At 46.1% G+C, this 18,397-nt stretch overlaps 1 protein-coding gene across 3 annotated transcripts; it reads left to right on the top strand.

Moving 5' to 3' along the window:
• Positions 1–231: 231 nt before the first annotated feature.
• C1QTNF12 (C1q and TNF related 12) lies at positions 232–17,483 on the top strand. Of its 3 annotated transcripts, none has more exons than XM_031613374.2 (10): positions 232–335; positions 972–1,258; positions 1,976–2,235; positions 8,178–8,297; positions 8,988–9,099; positions 9,505–9,686; positions 12,941–13,049; positions 13,291–13,381; positions 15,656–15,734; positions 16,039–17,483. In XM_031613374.2, exons 3-10 carry the CDS (start codon positions 2,065–2,067, stop codon positions 16,135–16,137), a joined length of 963 nt encoding a protein of 320 aa, XP_031469234.1. In that variant the 5' UTR covers positions 232–335; positions 972–1,258; positions 1,976–2,064; the 3' UTR covers positions 16,138–17,483. The 3 variants fall into 3 exon arrangements, with proteins under 3 accessions (XP_031469234.1, XP_089979118.1, XP_031469233.1); XM_090122992.1 differs by having other exon boundaries at positions 972–1,635; XM_031613373.2 differs by lacking the exon at positions 232–335 and having other exon boundaries at positions 774–1,635.
• The last annotated feature ends 914 nt before the right edge of the window (positions 17,484–18,397 follow it).

Genomic DNA, 18,397 nt, shown 5'->3' with positions numbered 1-18,397 from the left:
CTACAACTAACCTGAAAAAAGAGGCTTAAGTATGAGAAGGCGCCAAAGAAAGTTAAATATTATTAACAAATAAAGTCTGCCACGTAGTTTTGATGGAATGTGAGCTGCTTGGGGGAGGGGTAAGATGCTGTTAACTATTTAGCTTCTCTCCAGCACCCGTTCTGGCTCTCATTCTTTCCCAAGCTTCACTTCCCTCCCCTCTTTCCTCTGAAGAGTTCTTGGTTTTTGCACTCAGATTGCTGATGCCTCAGTTTCCCTGAGACAGCAGAGCTGATGAGAGGCTCTTAAAGGCCAACGAAGAGCTGTACTGCTGTACCTGGATGACAGGAGGCACGGTAAGGAGGTTTTAAAGCCAGCCTGCTGCTTTCTGACATCACATTTAGTTGTTCTTGGATGACACAAGTGCAAGCTCAGATAAATTTGTGCATCCTTGTGTTACAGAGAGCATCAGGCTGTTTGTTCTCAGTGGCAAGCAACTAGCGAAGCTTAGCAGCTTGGCCAGATACCTTCCTTATGAAATGTTTGTAGATGTGTTTCTCCTTTTGGTTTTCTGTTCATTTTAATGAAGTGCCCATCCCCCAATTCTGTAAGCACAACAGAAAGCCCCCACTGAGCCATCCTCCCATGGGATTTGGGGGAACGTGTGTGGAGCACAGCTCACCCAGCGAAGCATCTGATGCTGTGATGCTCAGTGCCTATTCCAAGCCACAGCTTTTGAGCACTGCCACAAACTCATGTACAGCTCCACAGGCTTCCCAGAAAAATGGTGATTTCTCAGAGATAATGAAGGGGAGGTACAGAACAGGGCTGAGGGGAGGGAGCAGGGAGTGGGCACTGATTTGAATCTGCCTGGCACACAGGCCAGCTCCACTTATCAGTGAGTCTAATAGGAATGTGAAGAGAATAGGCTTGACAGCTCATTAGAATGTGATCCCTCCTCCTTTTTTTTTTTTTTTTTTTTCCCCTTCAAGTTGATGGAAACTCGTTCAGGAAAGAAGTGCTTATTTGCTGAGGTAGAGCAAGAGCTGAGGAGGGCTTTGCCAGTTTTCAGCCTGGGAAAGGAGCAGCGAGGAACATCAGTGATCAACACTTGGAGATACCTGAAATCCTACTGGGTGTGACACACCAGGCACAAGTTTCTGCATCCTGACAGCTGCCGTCAGGACTGACTGCTCATCATCTCATTAAAGTGAAGACAAACCCAGCTAAAGAGAGAAGCTAAACTTGGGAAAACTTGATCTGCTCCTCATGGACCGAGGTACACCCTCAGCTTCTTTATTTATCCCTGGTTTGACTGTATGATCTGTGAGGAACTGACTTTGTCCCTAGAAGGCTGAGCACTTGGCAGGGATGCTCTCAGCCTCTGCAGAAGAACGGTGATTGTAACAACCTTGGGTGGCAGTTCCCTGCCAGGACAGGATGAGGACTTGTCACTGAGGTGTCCTTCGAGGGAGGACGGATGGCACCTCTTCATGCCTGCTTTGCAATGAACACAGCGCCTTCAATGACAGAAAGTGAAATCTTCTCCTGAAGAGGAGCAATCAAACAACCCCCCCTAATGAGTTTGTGTCAGCAGCCCCGACCTGAGCGACCGTAGCCCTGAGCACATCTGACTTCTCTGGGTTTCATAGCTAAGTGTGTTTTAATCGAGGCTGAAGACTTATTGTGTGTGTGTGTGTAGGGGGGGGGGGAGGACGAGGAGGGGGAGCGACACTGCAAGGTGGGTGGCAGGGCTTCCCAGGGCCCCTCGTATTTATGTAAGCTTCAGGAGCCTGAATGGACTTACCTCTGCCTTCGAGTGAAGCCAGATTTGCAGACAAGTTTATCTATACCGTTTCAATGTGTCCTGCTTGAACACAGCTCTCTCCAGCAACCAGCACGTCCATGCATGCTGCTCGTTTGGCACTGCATAGCCCAGAGGATTGTCTTTAGTAGTTCTAACCTTTGTATTTTTTTATTATTATTATTTTTCTAGAGAGAAGTCTGTGTCTATTCCTCTTATTGGTGGTGAAGGTTTTTGTGCTCGGAGAGCGCCCTTCCTGACTTGGCCACTCCCTTTGCAAAATGAAGGGCTGCACCTGGGTGTTTGTGGCCACTTTGCTTTGCCACCAGTTCTGCCTCTTCAGAGTCATGGCAGCAAAGAAAGAGAGAAAGGTGAAGAAAGAGCCCAATCAGTACACAGAGCCCTTCAATACCACCCTATCCAACAGCGAGGAGCTGCATGGGCATCCCAAGGTAGGTGGTACGTTATCAGCCCTTGGTTGAACTCGTTTTGGCAGCAATGTGATGCTGGTTCCTCTGGAGCAGCCTTGCCAATCTCTTTGATTTTTTAAAGAGGATTTTCTCCCCTTTGCATGATTTGTTTCCTAGCAATTCCAACATCTGAACGTGCCTGAGCTTTCTCAGCACTGCCATTGCACAGGGGAGAGTCGTGGTTGAAAATTACAGGTGGGAAACACGTTGGTGTGTGTTGGGGGTTGGTGATTGTGGCTCTGACAAGGAAAGGATTCAGGATTCGTGCCCCAGTGACAAATGTAAGGCTGTGTGTGTGCTTCGTGAGGGGCTGCAGCTGATGGTCTGCTGGGTGCAGTGACTTCTGATGGGCAGCATCTGGCAGTTCAATCTGGGGGGGGATCAGCCCAGGCTGCAGGATGCTGTTTCCACTGAGTCAATCGGAGACATCAGAATCTTTCAAGATGAAAAGTCTGCATAGAATCCATGGGAGTAGGAGGGGAGTTCAGGTCCTAGGGTTAAGGGTGGGATGGAATGGGAGACTGCAACACTGAGACCAGAGGGAGTGTCTCCTGTCACGCTGCCCCTGACCACCCTATGCTCGTACAAAAATGTCCCCGGTGACCTCTAGAACACGACTTTGATCACAGGCATTAGGGATGGCAGTCACTATAGCAATTGAAGAACAACCTGTCAAAAATTGGGGCATGGAGGAGGGGGGGGGGGGGGGTGGCACGTTGGAACAATTGGTCTGGCATTCTAAACGTCCCATTCAGTGCTATTGTGAAAGTAATTGGTTAAGGTTGGGCAAGTCTGGGAACAGTCGTCTGTATAAGAAAAGCTGGCTGCTGCACTTCGAGTGATCATTAGGGGACTGAAGGCAGTGCTCGTTTTTGTTGTCTGTTGCAGGGCTTTGTCAGGACAGCTTGTATACCTGCTGTGTTCTGAAGGTGCTTACATTCACTTGCTCTCTTCCACTTTCTCTACAACTCCCTTCATTCTCCTTCCACGCAGGAGGCAGATATCTATCTGATACAAATGCATTCCAGTCTGTTTTGGAATTAATTTTGTTTGTGGTGAAATACACTGGACCAGAAGCAGAATACATTCTGATGGCAGAAGCAGGAACCGGTCCTGGTTTATGCTGATAGAGTCACACATTACTGCTGGAAGAAACACAGCACCCACTCAGGGGCGTTCGTTAACACAGACATGGGTTGGAAGCTGTAGTTTTCTGTGTTGAAATGCTGTGCTTTAAAATATCCATGGCAAAGGTTTGGCACTGTGAGAGCTGCAGAGCTCAGCACGGGCAGGTTTTGTTTCGTAAGGATGGGACTAACCCAAATCTCTGCTGTAAATGCTTGTGAACTCTGCTTGATACACGCTCCCCAATTCTGCAGTGTGGTTTTTTGCTTGGAATCTCTCCAGAGCTCAAGTATTGCTTCTGAACGTTGTGGGTGATTGCATCCCTGAGCCCTGGCAGCACTGCTGTGAGTTCTGCTTGGTGAAGGGATGCACAGGAACAGCAGCACCGTCCCATTCCCCTGCACTACATAACAGGAAAGACAGACTTTTTCTGGGCTGTGAACTGTAAAAATTAAGGCTGTGTTTACCTTGGAAGGCTCTGTGGCCAACTGGTAGGTTTGTCAGAGCAGGAGCAGAAGTGAAATATTAGATGAGTGGTGATTTTCATCCCGTTAAAAAGGTAGATTTGTTTTCCTTCTAATGAAGCAGTTTGGGAACAGGTTTATCTTGGGAATTCTTTTCAAACACACAGAGCTGAGAAAATTCTTTTGAACACCATCAGTGCGTGAGCCATGCGGTGAGACCTGTGCTGAAGGAGGCAGGCAGGGATGTCAGTTCTTCTCTGTTAAACTGATAATTCAAAGGGAAATTATAAGAATATTTAAAATACACATATATCCAGCTTTTATCTTTGCATAGCTGTCGGTGTGATGTGCTTGCAGAGCACAAGAGAGTTTTCTCTCTGGCACAGATGGACAGAGAGCGCAATGTGATGGATGGATACAGAGGGTTTTCTTCTGCTGGATCATCAGAGCTTGGCTGGGAGTGGCTGAGCACAGCTGCCACTTGCCAGGCTTGTCTTCCCTTCCCCAGGTATGGATCTCACCCACTGGGGATTATTGGGCCAGTGGGATATGGCCCAGTGGGGGATATCAGGCTGGCACCGATGCATTGTTTGATACCCATCTCATGTGGTTTGAAAATGGTCCTGCACAAGGTCAAAGTGCTCAGTTACATGCCCAAACCCATGTGTTATCAGGTGCCCTCTGAGGACAGAGGCAGCCTTTTGCAAGCTGCCTGGTGTACGTCCAACCCAACTGGCCCAGGATTTTATCAGGAGCACCCACAGCTGTCTGGACAGTTTTCACAGTTGGGGCTTGTTAATGTTTGTGGTGCTGGGCTGAGCGTTGCCTGGAGGAGCATCCAGGTGATGTGCTGACTGTGAACAGAGCTGAGTGCATTCATAGCTAAGTAGAGGGGATGAAGGAGATGGAGTGAGTGCTCACTGGGAGGAGGAGAGGCATTGAGTACAAACTGAAATACGGAAATTCCACTTAAATGTAAGAAAAAATATCCATCTTTACTGTGAGAGCCATCAAACTCTGGAAAAGGGTGAACAGAAAGGCTGTTGAATCTCCATCCTTGGGGATGTGCAAAGCAGCCAACCCCATGAAATTACAGGGTTGATTTGAGGTCAACGGGGTTTTACCTTCAGTGGGATTTCTGATGGGATAGTCTTCAGTTTAGTTACCTGCTGTGTGGATAAAGAGTCCTTGAAATATGATTTCCTCTGAAAGCACCACTCTGAGGCACTCCAAAGCGTAGGGGAAGAGTTTTCTACCACCTGTAGTAATTCCAACAGTCACGCTCCCAAGAGCTGCTCCATTGGATTCATTGCATTCATCATGGAGTGATGTGTTTAAGGGAAGAGGAGGAGCTTTGTGAGATGGCCATTGAGAGAAATAAAGATTTTTTTTTTTTAATTTTATTTTATCACAGTGGGAATATAGACAGCCCAATCCCAATTGGGATTTGGTTGAGGTATCAAACCTAACGCTTCTGCTCTCAGGAAAGTTCTTGAGAGATCTGTGAAAACCACAAGTGGTCAGGACCTTGGTTTTACATCTCATTAATAACCAGGGGTGTGCATAACCATGACTTAGCCAGTGGCCAACAAGGGGTTTTTCGTACTTAAAAGTGGGATTTGTCACTTTTTAACCAGGTCCAAATAAAACAGACTGCTGGAGGAAATCATTGGCTGACCATTTCGTAGTGAAGCTGACAATGCTCTTGTTGGTGTCTGTTGGACGTAACAACTTGTACATTTGTGGATTAACACAACTGAAATGCCAAGTCAGGTCACTGTATTTCTGGCAGCTGTTTATTTAGCAAAGAATTGCTAACTGGAATTTCATCCCAGATGGGCAAATATATTGACAACTCTTTGAGCAAAACTTCCAGGGCAGTGGGTTCAGGTGTGGAGACTGTAGACCAGAATGGTTGGGTGAATATCCTTGGAGACCACCTCTGACTCACTGCAATGGAAAGGGTGCTGTCCTCACAGAGCTACAACCTTCTCTTGCTTCTTTTCCATCCTTTTCCACCCTGAGAAACACCGAGCTGTGCTGAGAACCCTTGGAGATGCTTTTGGATGTATGGACGTATGGACGGATGTACGTCTTGCTCGTAGTGTTTCCTTTTATTCATCCTAAAAATGACTTCAACCCATTTCACTTTGGTCTTTAGCACAAATGCAGACCGGATCCCACCATCCCTGAATTTTAGGAAAGTTCAGACATAGTTCAGGTATTTCTCAGGATCTCCACTCCTGGGTTGTGGGTTCTGCCTGTCATTCCTTCCACGCTGGCTGAACCCCTGTAGCAATACATGCTGTCCTGGGACTCAGAGCCAGAAAGAACCACAGGTTGTGCCTACGCACCGCAGCCCCAATGACAGCTCAGCTGCTCTTCTGTTACGATTGAGGCTGCTGAGCTCCTGCTGGGGTCACACGATTGCTCCGAAGTGATGACTGCTGTTGCATTCGGATTCCAAAGCTATGTTAAAAGAGCTGATTGAAAGTTGATTAAAAATTGCTGGCGGCGCTTCAGTTGTTTTTAGAGGCGCTGCTTGAAGCAATGAGGGCTAAGCTGATTCCGCTGCACTTACCATGAGAATTCCTCTGGACTCCTGCAAACAGCAGCCCAGGAGGGACAGGTTCCCTCTGCTGGGATTCCAGGGCTGTTCCCAGCCTTGACTGATACCTGAGTTGGCTGCGAGGTCTCTGGCTGCTGCAGGCGGCTGCTGCCAAGAAAAATAGAGGCTTGCATGCTTATTGCTGGGATTGCTCATGCATGCCGTAGTAATTAAATAATAATACCACAAGGATGGAACATTGATTTCAACTGTCAGTCATCCCTGTGAAGGAGAAACTGGGGAGTGCCATGGCAGTCTTCTGGTGGGGTTTGTAACTTAGGGGGCCACTGCTGATGTGCTGATTTCCTCCCCTTCTCTCTTTTTTTCCCCCCTTCTCTCTTTTTTTCCCCCCCTTCTTTCTTTTTTTTCCCCCCTTCTTTCTTTTTTTTCCCCCCTTCTTTCTTTTTTTCCCCCTTCTTTCTTTTTTTTCCCCCTTCTTTCTTTTTTTTCCCCCTTCTTTCTTTTTTTTCCCTCCCCCAAATTTCAGATGCTTTCCTTTCTCCTTTATTTTTTCTGCCTTTCTTTTTTTTCCTCCAAAAGAAGATGTCTGCTTCGGGCTGTTTCTTCACAGCTGGAGCTCCAGCAAGGCTGAGGACATCCATCTGTCCTCACAGCTAATGGTCAGAGGCTGCTCAGGGCTGCTGCTTTCTAGCTGGCATTTGCAGCAGGCAGGGGGTTGGTGCCTGGGTTGCAGCCTGGAGAAAACCTGAGATATTTGGATGTACCCATACACATCTGCAGTCAGAGCTGCATCTCTGTTCCTAAAGCTCTGGTTTGCTTTGTTCTGAAAGTTGTGCTTCTGAGCTCCTGCCACGCGAGCCAGCCCTCTAGGATGAGTGAACTGATTTGATTTTCCTTCTCTTTGCAAGGCAGCTGTTCCATTGTTGGCTTCTGTTAGGGCTCTGTAGGAATGCACACTGCATCCTGACTGATGGGCGATGCTATTAATGAGCTGCTTCCTTCTCTTGTGTGAGCTGCACTGCAGTGCCACCACACACCCAGCAGTCCCAGGCAAAATGTGCAATCACCAGCTGGCTATAAATGTTGTTGCAAACATAGAAAGTCTGTTGGGGACTAATTTGGGTACAGAAATAACGAACTAGATGGGTATCAATAGCTCGTTCTGCTTGTTTGAGATGCACACTAAATTTAAGCGTGCGAGGGAGACTGTTTAACCATAACTCTGATTAATTACAGTGGGGAATGCATGATCAATATGGCAAAATGGTTGGGAATCTCCTTGCCTTGGCCTAGAGCCGAGTGGGAGTTCTCCTGGCTCAGCTTTGAAGCACCAGCATTCTGTATATCCTCCCACTGGAGCTCCAGCAAGCTGCTCAGATTTAACTCCAACATTACTTGCTCTGCACGGATTTTTCAAGGCAGATCATAGAAATCGTGGTCTTTTCTCCTCAAAGCAAGCTTCCCTTGGTGTTTTCATCCAAAATTTTGCAAAATTGTTTGTGATGCTTCTGTAAACAATGACAAAAAGTGACGCGGTAATGGAGAATCCAGATGGAATTATCTGCTACAGAAGTGGGATAAAATGGAATTTTACAGTAGATCCTGAACCTTATGTCCCCTCAAATGCAGTATGTTTGGATCAGAGATTTGCTTAGGTGGCAGATATCTGTCTGGTCTGGATACTTCCCATTCTTGGAGTTCCTAAATTGGCCAAAGAGACCCAATTAGACCCAATTGCATCTGTGTTTGCTCTCGTTTCTCTTCAGATCCTCGAATCTCCAGACCCTCGAATCACAGACCCACGGAGGACCTGGATCTCATTTGTCCACCGCCCAGATGATGGCAACACCTCTAAAAAGAAATGCAAAGGCAAAGACAAGAAATTAGTAGGTCCCTGCACTGCCATCAGCTAACAAAAATGCACTATGTCTTCCCTTCCCACTGCTGTTACTCAAGGTGTTCTGTGTGCTCCAGCTTTTGCTCTTCCTCAGAGTGCTGTGTTTCCTTTTTTTTTTTGTTTTCCTCTTTAAGTTTCCCAAGGTATTTTGGAGAAGCTTGAGGCAGTAATTGTGCTGTATGCTTTGTAAGATGAGTGCATGTGAACTCTGCTGTCGGTGCTCACTTTGGTTTGAACCAGCTGTTTCTTGGGCTGAGCCTTTCTCTTTTATTTTCTGCTCAGTAGAAATAAAATTAACATTTTTCTTCCACTGGATGAAGTGCAAATGTCTTAAAGGATATACTAACCAAGGCATGGAAAAAATAATTTATTGCAGTTTAATGAATTACTGCTCATCTGTGTGTACTTTTACATCTCCTGCTTAGTCAAATATTGAATATGTTTTTAATGCCTTCCTTTTACCTTTCAATGGGCTGATAGCAGGAGTGCTTTCATGCACTGATGAAACCCCAAGGGAATGACACACGTGGAAACAGCACTGACAACACTGATTTGTGTTCCTGCTACCAGCTTCTTGCTCTGTGTAGCTTTCTTGGCTCACGGCTGGGAGAACTTCTGGTCTGCCCATATGCAATGGCCTGGTTCTAATTCTTGTGTTTTCCTTTGGTTCCTTTCTTAGCGTGGTCTTGTTGGGCCTCCAGGACCTCCTGGTCCCCAGGGTCCCCCAGGAGCACCTGGTGCTGAAGTCACCCGGGAAGTCCTGCTGCAGGAGTTTAAGGAGATATTAAAAGGTAGAGACTTTTGGTTTTGAGCTTTTGTGATTTGTTTCTTTTGGTAAGTGCCGTGGCAAACAAAGAATTGGTTTTGCAAATGTTTAGCTCTAGCTGACAATCAGAAGTTGGGGAAAATATTTCCTCAGAGCTGCTCGGTTTGCCCAGGGAAGTGGTCAAGTCCCCATTCCTGGAGGTGTTCCAGAACTGTGGAGATGTGGCACGTGGTCAATGGGAACGATGAGGATGGGTTGGGGTTGGACTTGGAGATCTTAGGGATCTTTTCCAACCTGGATGATTCTATGGTTCAGTTCAAGTTGAAGAGTTGAGTGTAGACAAGTCCAACCGCACAGCTGATGGCTTCATAGACCAAGCTCTTAAACTAAGCCTTTTTTTTTTTTTCCCCTGTACTTTCTGTCTCCTCAGAAGCCATTGAGCGTCGGGCATCCTTGGCAATTTCAGCACATCCCAGCCAGCTGCCTCCACTCCTGCTCTCCTTGGAGGAAGTTTCACCCTACAGACGTGTAGAGGAGGCGTTCCACTGCAAGCTAAAAGGACAAGTTGTCGTAGATAAAAAGACCCTGGTAGAACTTCAGAACTTCCAGTCGGTGAGAAGAGATGTCAGACTGAACCTGTGCAACACAACAGCCACTGTGTGTAGATGAGCTGGTCTGCAGGGCTGCCAGGTGTTTCCTGAAAGGGAAGACTGGATGCTATGACCATATAGCATTGCCTTGTTTGTAACTGAGAAGTTGGATCTCATGCGGTGATTACAGCCCTAAAGCTCAACTGCAGTAGGATGGACAGTTAGCTTTAAGTCTTCTCTGCCCAAACAAACTCAAGGCTGGTTTCTTCTCTTGTAGCCCAGCTGTATCTCATGACAGTTCTTACTGAAGTCCTAGCAGTCTGTGCAAGAGATGGCTGTCCTGCAGCTCTAAACAACAACAGTCAGCTCCTATTCTGGTTAATGACAAAGACCTGTCCACATTTAACATTAATCTGAGGGATCTGTTCAGTTTTTTCTTCAGTGCAAACCTTGTTTTATTCCAGAGTAACCTTCAGATGTAGAGGAGAGTCAGAAGCACAGAGCAGTCATTGGTGATAGATATGTGAGCCCAGAGTAAGAGGCATCCTTTTGTCATATGATTCAGTCTCAGTGCTAAAATTCTTTACATACTGTTTTACAGAAGACTAACAAATGTCAAAGTAATAGCTAAAACCTGTCTTTGTAGTAAGCAAGCTTACTTCCCCACTGCACTGCCTCATCTCTGAAGAATCCTGTCCAGCAGTTCCTTTCCTATGGAGTGGTTTTGCTGCTGGGACTTCCCACAGCAGCAGGACTGAAGGCAGAGGTTTTGCTCTGGGTGCCTTCCTGGATCTTTCCCAAATACTCTTTGTGGAAGCCTGGTTTGACAGCACTGTGGGTGCTGGCACAGAGGCAAGATTGTACTTGAAGTATGGGCAGGGCTAGAGAGATCTGCTGCCTCATTAATTAGGAGGGAAAATGTGAATAAAGACATCTCAGCAATCAGTGCGTAGGCTGACACTTCCCATGCTTTGTTATCGTATGCCTAGCTCCCTTCTAATTGCTTCTGGCCCTGAAGCTGATGTGGGAGGGCTGGCAGGGCTCTGGATGCCAACCTTTCATTTCAGCTCTGGGACAAGAAGTATCTGGTTTTAGCTTGCGTTCTGATATAGGGGAATTCAACAGGGAGGGAGACGGTGGTTGCTCCTGCAAAGATGAAAACATTGTCTTTCGACAGTCCAAGAAGAGAGAATTCCCCTCCCTCCACCCTGTTGGTTTAATAGTGTGAAGGAGCCAACGGTGTGATACTTCCCAGTGAGATGATAGAGACTCAATCTAATTCTTTGGAACTCACCCAAGGCATTCTGAGTTAAATGGAAAAGAACACAGAGAGAGGGACCAGCAGTCCTGCTCTTTGCACTCCTATCCTTTGTTGCGTTGCTCTGACCTTGGGTTATTCAGATAGCATGGCATTTTTCTCACCCTAACTCTGAGTTTTCCATTCCTCTCTTCCTCTCAGTCTCATTATTTCCTTCATATTTGGAATTAAAAGTGATACAGCCTTCTTGCACATCTCTACCTACCTGTGGTTGCTGTACCAGCTGGGTTAACCGTAATAACAAAAGTCAATGCATTACTTCCCACAGCCTTTATCACTATTAAGCTAAGCTCACATCTCAGTTCCCTGTGTGTGGTTCCTGTCTTCAACTAGGAAATAAGATGTGGAGTATATGAGAGAGACATGGGGATAAGAGATGGACTGAGGAAGGGAAGCTGATCTTGGTTTGTAGAGCGTGACTGGATGCTAAGTTGTTGGTTTGCTTTGGGTTTGCTTATTGAAATAACTGGTGCACAAGTAGTTTCTCAGCATATACAACAGGGAACTCTAATTGGCAAGGAGTTTAATAGAATATTTTTGCCCAGAGAAACCTCTCCCTTCTCAGAACCAACCCTTTGCACTATGTCTATGTCTATGCTATAACCCTTTGTCTATTTCTATGAGCAGAAGAATAACAAAGCCACAGAAGGCGTGAAGAAACAGGAATGTTTTATCAGTGATAATTTACCAGTGCCTACAATTGCCTTCCATGCCCAGCCAGTGGTTTTGGAATTCGGTGCTGATTCCTCTAATAGCTGTAACAGGAAAGGAATGAATTAACAATGCAGTTTTGCACACAGGGGGCTTGGATCTTGATGTAAATCAAACATAGCATTACCAAAAATGACAGCGTAGTGATAGCATAAGAATGACAGCAATCTCATCGCACAGTCTTTGCTGTTAGGTTAGCTGTTAGATTGTCTATGTATACACAGAGAGAAAACGAGTTCCTTTTTTGTGTTCTTCTGTTCCTCGGGGCCAATGCGGGGCAAATCCCTCCAGACAGCATTGGTGGGATTGCATTTACACTGCACAGAATGCCCTTGTGGTGGAAGCAGAGTCTGGCTAATGTGCTTTCTTGGCCCATGGAAGCCCCTCCTGCTTCTCCCCAGCTCTAACCGAACTCATACTGGACAGGCCAAAACTAACAATAAACATTTCTTGTGGAGTTTATTTTAGTCTAAGTCGGATAATCTGCTGTGAGTTTGACTTAAGACTGCTCCCTTGCAAGAGGAGAATCTGCATGCTGTTTCTCTAGGCTTTTGCCTATTCTGTAGAATCTGAGGCTGGAAATTAAATGTGGAATCTGTAAGAATCCAAACAGTTGTTCTTAATAGCATCAGAGCTGTCTGACTTCTACATGGAATGGATTGAAAACCTCAGGAGACCCATGTGATTGTTTCCTCTGCACTTGCATCACAAAAACTGTGTGTGAGATTCCAGATTTTGAGGCTTGGGGGGGCTGCTTGGCCCCATCTAAGAGTTTTTGGGTAGTACTAGAAGGGATCTCATGACTCATATAATGGAGAGTGGTGTGGTTCAGTGGAGACAGCAGGACCAGCAGAGCATGCAGATGCAGTGAGCATGGTCTGAGATATGGAAATAGAACTGCTGTTGAAGGCCTAAGTTTTGGGCAAAGTTCCTAGAGTCATAGAATGGCTTGGGTTGGAAGGAGCCTCAAAGGTCTAATTCCAACCACTGTGCCACCTTAAGTTAGAAGAGTTGGGCAGTGAGAAAAAGGGTGCCTTCAGATCTCACACTGATCGTTTGGGTTTGGTGGGCATCAGATGCTGAGAGGCAGCTCACCTGGAAGGTGAAATCTGGGGGAAAAAATGGCAGCATCCTTGCAAATTTTTCAGCTCTGTTCTCACACATGTAAAGTGCTCCTTATTCACGGGTGGACGTCATGGCTGCGACCGACGGGGACTTGTTCAAGATCTGCTTTGCTTATTTTGCAGCCTTTAGCCAAAGGAGCTTTCCTTCGGGGGACGGGGTTGAACCTGGCAACGGGACGTTTCACAGCACCCGTGTCTGGCATCTACCAGTTCTCAGCCAACATCCACATCGGTGAGTGCTGTCAATTGAGAGGTGCTGGAAGGAATCCTGGTGTCCTCTGGGTCTCTGGTGTGTCTTGTGTGATGTGAAGAATGTATGATGGCAGCCCTTTGCAGCGAGCTTTCCTTTTGGTACCATATCCTAAATTGTTTGGGATTTCCTATGAAGCCACAGTATTGCTGTGTCTTTTGAACCAGAAGCCAGCAAGTGATTGTTGCTGTGTTATGGATGCTTATTTCACTGCTTTCCACAGATCACAGTGAGTTGAAGAGCAAAGTCCAGCTCCGAGCCAGAGACAACGTCCGAGTGTTGATCTGCATTGAATCTCTGTGCCACCGATACACGTGAGTGACTGCAATTTCACACCCTAAATACGCACAGAACTTTTCTGAATAGATGGATTCCATCTGGCCCTTGGGCTTTGTGCTTTTTTTTTTTTTCCCCTCCTGATTTGTAATGTTTCAGTGGATGGTGTCAAGTACTCTAAATAGACGAATAAATACTGCGTGTGTTGACAGAACATATCATCCTTTCAGCTGTAGCACATAAATGCCCTGTATTGGAAGGTCAGCTTGCTCAGGGTGAGTTTGGCATGTGCTGCTTCGAGAAAGGAGGCTGAGAAACCCTTGGGCTGGGCTGAAATGCACCCAGCAGAGGGCAGTGCTGCTTGGGTTGAGTGGCCACTGTCTTCTTTGCTTGTGGCTGGATTTGGGGAAAATGGCCCTTATAGGGCTGTGCAGATCTGCTCTGCCCTGCCTGCAGCTCTTCAAGTGCAACCCTTGTAACAGCACGACCAAAATATATCTGTAAAATGACTTATGGTACAGCTTGAAGCCAACAAAACTATCAATTTGCTGGTGGGCTTCAGCCTCAGCTTTCCTTTCAGAGTGCAGTAAATAGGTCTGACCCTCCACAGCCCTATCAGTTTTAGAGCCTTTATTGGAGGATTAATTTGACACGAAGCCTCAGAAAATAAATACCAGCTCTCTTAGGTTTCATTGGCCTGTGGAAAAGACTTGGTTGGTGTTGGAGTACTCCAACACACAGTTAGCTGTGTGCCCATTGACCTGGTGGGGATGTAAAGGAGCTTGTTGACTAAAGCAGCTGGCACCTCTTCAGCCTTGTAGAGTGTTCTGCAACAGCCTTATATGGTTGCAGCTCTTCGTTGAAGCAGTGGCAGACTGGTTGCAGTCTTGCACTGATGAGAAGCCCTTCAGATCATGTTAAGAATGGACCTTGGTCTGAGCTTGCAATCTGGGATGCCTGTTGGCACTCAGTGATTCTGGGAGAACTTCCTCGTTCTGGTTAATGCAGGCACAAGAATTAATTAATAGGAAGCTCCTGGATGGATCAGAAAGAGCAGTGATGCATTGGCACAGGGAGGTGGGGGAGGGGGTCCCCATCCCCAGAGATGTTCAGTGTGGAGATGTGGCAATGAGAGAAGTGGGCAGTGGGCACGGTGGGGGTGGGTTGGGCTTGGGGACCTTAGAGATCTTTTCTAACCTTTGTCATTCTGTGAGCCTGTAAATTGAGGTGAGCACTGGCTCTGTGAAAGACGTTTCTCTTCTACAGTGGGTGAGAGTGTGACTGGTCGGTGGGATGGAAGGGAGATGGGTGGAGGGATGGGAACCTGTCTGGACAGACGTTCTGCTGGCACAAGCTGAGCTGCTACCCATGCTTGTGGAATTTCCTGGGGATGTCTACGTATGCAGTCATTCATTTTAGGGAGCTGAAAGAGCCTTGAGGGCTTTCGGCTGAGAGAAATGGAAACCGAAAAACACAGAGACAGTTGGAGTAGAAGAGATTAATGGTGGGAAGTTCCCAGCCAAGTGAGGCTTTGGCAGGATATGACACACAGACTGAGCTCTTCAATCAAGGTGGTGCCAAGTGGCTCGCTCTCTCTGGGCCAAATTGCCCCTACCTTTTGTGCACATTATTTCCTTGCAAGGGGGATGGAAGCAGCACGTTTGCACTTGCTAGGTTTCGTCTCCACCCCTTCGTGGAAAAAAGGGAGGGAAGGGGTTGGTTGGTTTGGAAAAACAACTGGATCTGCTCACAGTGGCTAGGTAGATTTCAGAAAAGCCAGCCAGTCATGGAGCTCTGTGCTTTCCCACTGCTTTGGAACTCAGCTCGCATGGATGAGTTACTGTCTCAGGCACGTCCTTCCATCCTGAGTCCTGCACAAGGAGTGGTTCTTCATTAACAGAGGATGACATGAGGAGCAGCTGTCCTACATCTCGCTGCTGCGAGCAACGTGATGGCTATTTGGGCATCATGGCATTAGAAAGGGATTTGTATTACAGAAGGGACCGAGGGGTGATCTGGAGTTCTACCTCAAGCTTAATCTGAAGACCTTTGTTTTTTATTTTTAATTTTATATGATGCCTGATCCAGATGTCCTCCCAAAACAGCTTTCAGCTGCAGAGCATGTTCTTTCTTGTGTAAGCTGCCTGCGTGTGTTTTTATGTCTAAATTGGCCTTTCATACCTTGAAAATATCCTGTTATTGGCAGAGTGCATACAGCTAGCTCTTTGCAGAATATCAAGAGTATAAATTATTTGTGATGGTCAGTTGTTGTGACTGCCTCAAGGGTTTATTGTTCTTTTGCTACTGTTTAGGTCTTTGGAAGTCATTGCTGGTTTGGAAAGTAACAGCAAGATCTTCACTGTCTACGTGCATGGCTTGCTGCAGCTGCAGGTAGGGCTCTGCAGGCTGGGAATCATTTATGGTCGGTCTGGAGTTAGTTATTGCCAAGGCTGAATTCTCACCAGGAGGTGGGAAAGTTATTAACCTTCTCAATGAGGTTAATTTGAAGCTCAATGACACCCCCAGGGTGGCTATAGAGAATTGGTGGCAGGGAAGTGGGAGCTATTCGTGGCATTGAGGGATGTGGTCAGTGGGTATGGCGGGGGTGGGTTGGGGTTGGACTGGATGATCTTAGCAGTCTTTTCTGACCTTTGTGACTCTATGACTTTTCCTTTCCCTCTTGCTCACTCTGCAGGCTGGCCAGTACACCTCCATCTTTGTGGACAACAGTGCTGGAGCTCCCATCACCATTCAGAATGGATCCGATTTCATGGGCATGTTAATGGGCGCGTAGCATCGTCTGCAGCAGGGAAGAACATGAATCACAGCCTTACAACATATATTTGACTGAAGAAGCCTTTACTTTGACTCTTGAAGACTGCTTCATGTAACTGTTGGCGTCTTTTTAAACAAGCCAAGAGCCTTTCCTTTTGCAGATACTTCAGCTTGCTTTCAGAGGCTACCGCTTCTCAAGGTCCACACCAGTTCATTCACCTTAAAAACAAAAAAAAAATTAAAAAAAATACACTTTTATAATTCAGAAACAAACTCTGTAATATTTAATATGTGCTTCACCGGATGCGCACCGAACAGTACACTGAGATTTGGCGTTTGTTGTAACTTTATTTCACACGATTACGCTTGTAATCAGCATTTCTTTGGGACTGATTGCGGGGTGTTTGAGTTTGCAAATGAAGGATTGAGAGGGGAAGTAAAGCAGTGACTGCGTTCCGTGTGTGGTGGAGGAAGGAGACGAGAATTTGTCAGCAAAACTGTTTTTCACACAGTTGTAAATGGTGTAGGGCCCTCTCTCATGTTCAAACTTAGATGCGTTTGATGGGTTGCATATTGAATTCTCAAGCAGTGCCTGTTTTCAAAGATGGGAATCCAAGAGTTGAAGTGTTTTAACGGTGGTTCCCTAAATCTAAGTATGTTTCTCTGCTCTTTCTGATGAAGCCAAATACCTCGCTGCATGCACAGGTTTATTTTTATGAAAATGTAAGGCCAGCGGCACCAGTTCTAGCATGAACTCCCTCAGTTATGTTCTTATGTTTTAGTAAGATATATATTTGGCTCTGGACTGCATCACATACACAGCATCCTCTCAGGTGTCATTTATCCGTTCGTAGGTCTGTCTGATGTGTTTTGCTGGTTGTGGGTGTTGTCATTTCATTGGGTTTTTCCCTTCGACAGACACTTGGCCTTTTAATGATGCAACTTAACTAAGGAAATGGCTGTTCAGCAGTTTCATAAATAGATGGCAGCGGGGCCCCAGGTGGAGTCCAGATATTTTTCTTGAACATCCGCAGCGAATGGAAGATATCTCTTATTTGATGTTTCAATTTTTCCATGATCCATTACAACACCTTCATAAAATGAGAACCAAGACTTCTTGGGACAGCAGAAGGCATGAAAAAAAAATGAGACAGCAGTTCATCACAGTAGTGATTGTTGGGGCTTCACAAAGTGTGCAACTCACATGAAGAACATTAAACCCTACCAACAAGGATTGGCTGTTTCCATTGGGTTTTGGTGGAGTAGGTGTAGTCAGGGCACATGGCCTATATCCCAGTATGTATTACTATACTGTACTTTCTACTGCGTGAATATTTGTAATAAATTGGGCTATTCTGTGCACGACTTGCAGCAACAGAATCTCCAAGTGTTGTCACATTCAGTGTATGTCGTTACCTCTGGGTTTTTTGAACCAAGTCTCACTGTTGGTAAATCAGAGTTAAAATATTTATTTTGTTGTAGAACTAAAAAGAAAAATTTGTAAGATTTTGCTTTGGGATTTGCGACTTTTTTTTTTTTTTTCCCCTGTTTGTTGTGTTTTATGATCTCAATAGGAGATGAATTGTTGTGTCTTTATTTCTACCTGTTCTGCCTCTGGTTGATGAGTTGATGGTTGGAATTGGTGATTTAGAGGTCTTCTTCAACATTATTAGTTGGAAAACGTGGCCTTGGTAAGAATATTTTAGCTCTGGATGCTACCAGGGATGGAGGGAGGTGCCCAGTAGGCATGGTGGGGATGGGTTGATGGTTGGATTGGGGATCCTTTTCCAACCTTTATGATTCTACGATAGGCTGCAGTTCTCTTGAATCGTAGAGATGCAGCCATCGGTGCAAGCATGAGGCTGCTCCTCTAGAAGCACGATGGGCAGGATGGGTTGAAACAGCCAGGAATAAGCTGGGTCTGGCCTCCAGTGTTGAGGTACAAGTGTACCAAACTCGGAACTCAGCTGGGCACAAGGTTCCTGGCTGAGCTGTGGGTGACACCAACGCTCTGCAAGGCTTCTGTGCTCTTTGGAGGCTGAGGAGATTGATTAACGATGTGAGAAGTGAGGTTTCAGTGCTCCTCTGTTTGTAGCCATAAAAATTTATAGTCCAAGAAAATATAACGACTCAGAAGGACTGAGTTCAGTATGAGCAAGTTGTTTGTAACAAAATAAAACCCGTGCGCTTGAAGCTGTGGTTTAATGGCCAAGTGAGCTAATCTCACCCAATGGGAATGGCAGTTTGTGGCAGGCACAGGGAGAAATCTGAGAGAGACA

Source organism: Phasianus colchicus, chromosome 22, assembly GCF_987193195.1.
Source record: "Phasianus colchicus chromosome 22, bPhaCol1.hap1.1, whole genome shotgun sequence".
Taxonomy (NCBI): domain Eukaryota; kingdom Metazoa; phylum Chordata; class Aves; order Galliformes; family Phasianidae; genus Phasianus; species Phasianus colchicus.
The sequence above is the reverse complement of the archived record's forward strand: the minus strand, read 5'-3'. Positions and strand labels throughout refer to the sequence as shown.

Bases quoted from the DNA above. Each gene is read 5' to 3' on its own strand.
- C1QTNF12 (XM_031613374.2), top strand. From the start codon at position 2,065: ATGAAGGGCTGCACCTGGGTGTTTGTGGCCACTTTGCTTTGCCACCAG. The intron at 9,100-9,504 runs GTAGAGACTTTT...CTGTCTCCTCAG, and splicing joins GTTTAAGGAGATATTAAAAG to AAGCCATTGAGCGTCGGGCA. The intron at 15,735-16,038 runs GTAGGGCTCTGC...CTCACTCTGCAG, and splicing joins ATGGCTTGCTGCAGCTGCAG to GCTGGCCAGTACACCTCCAT.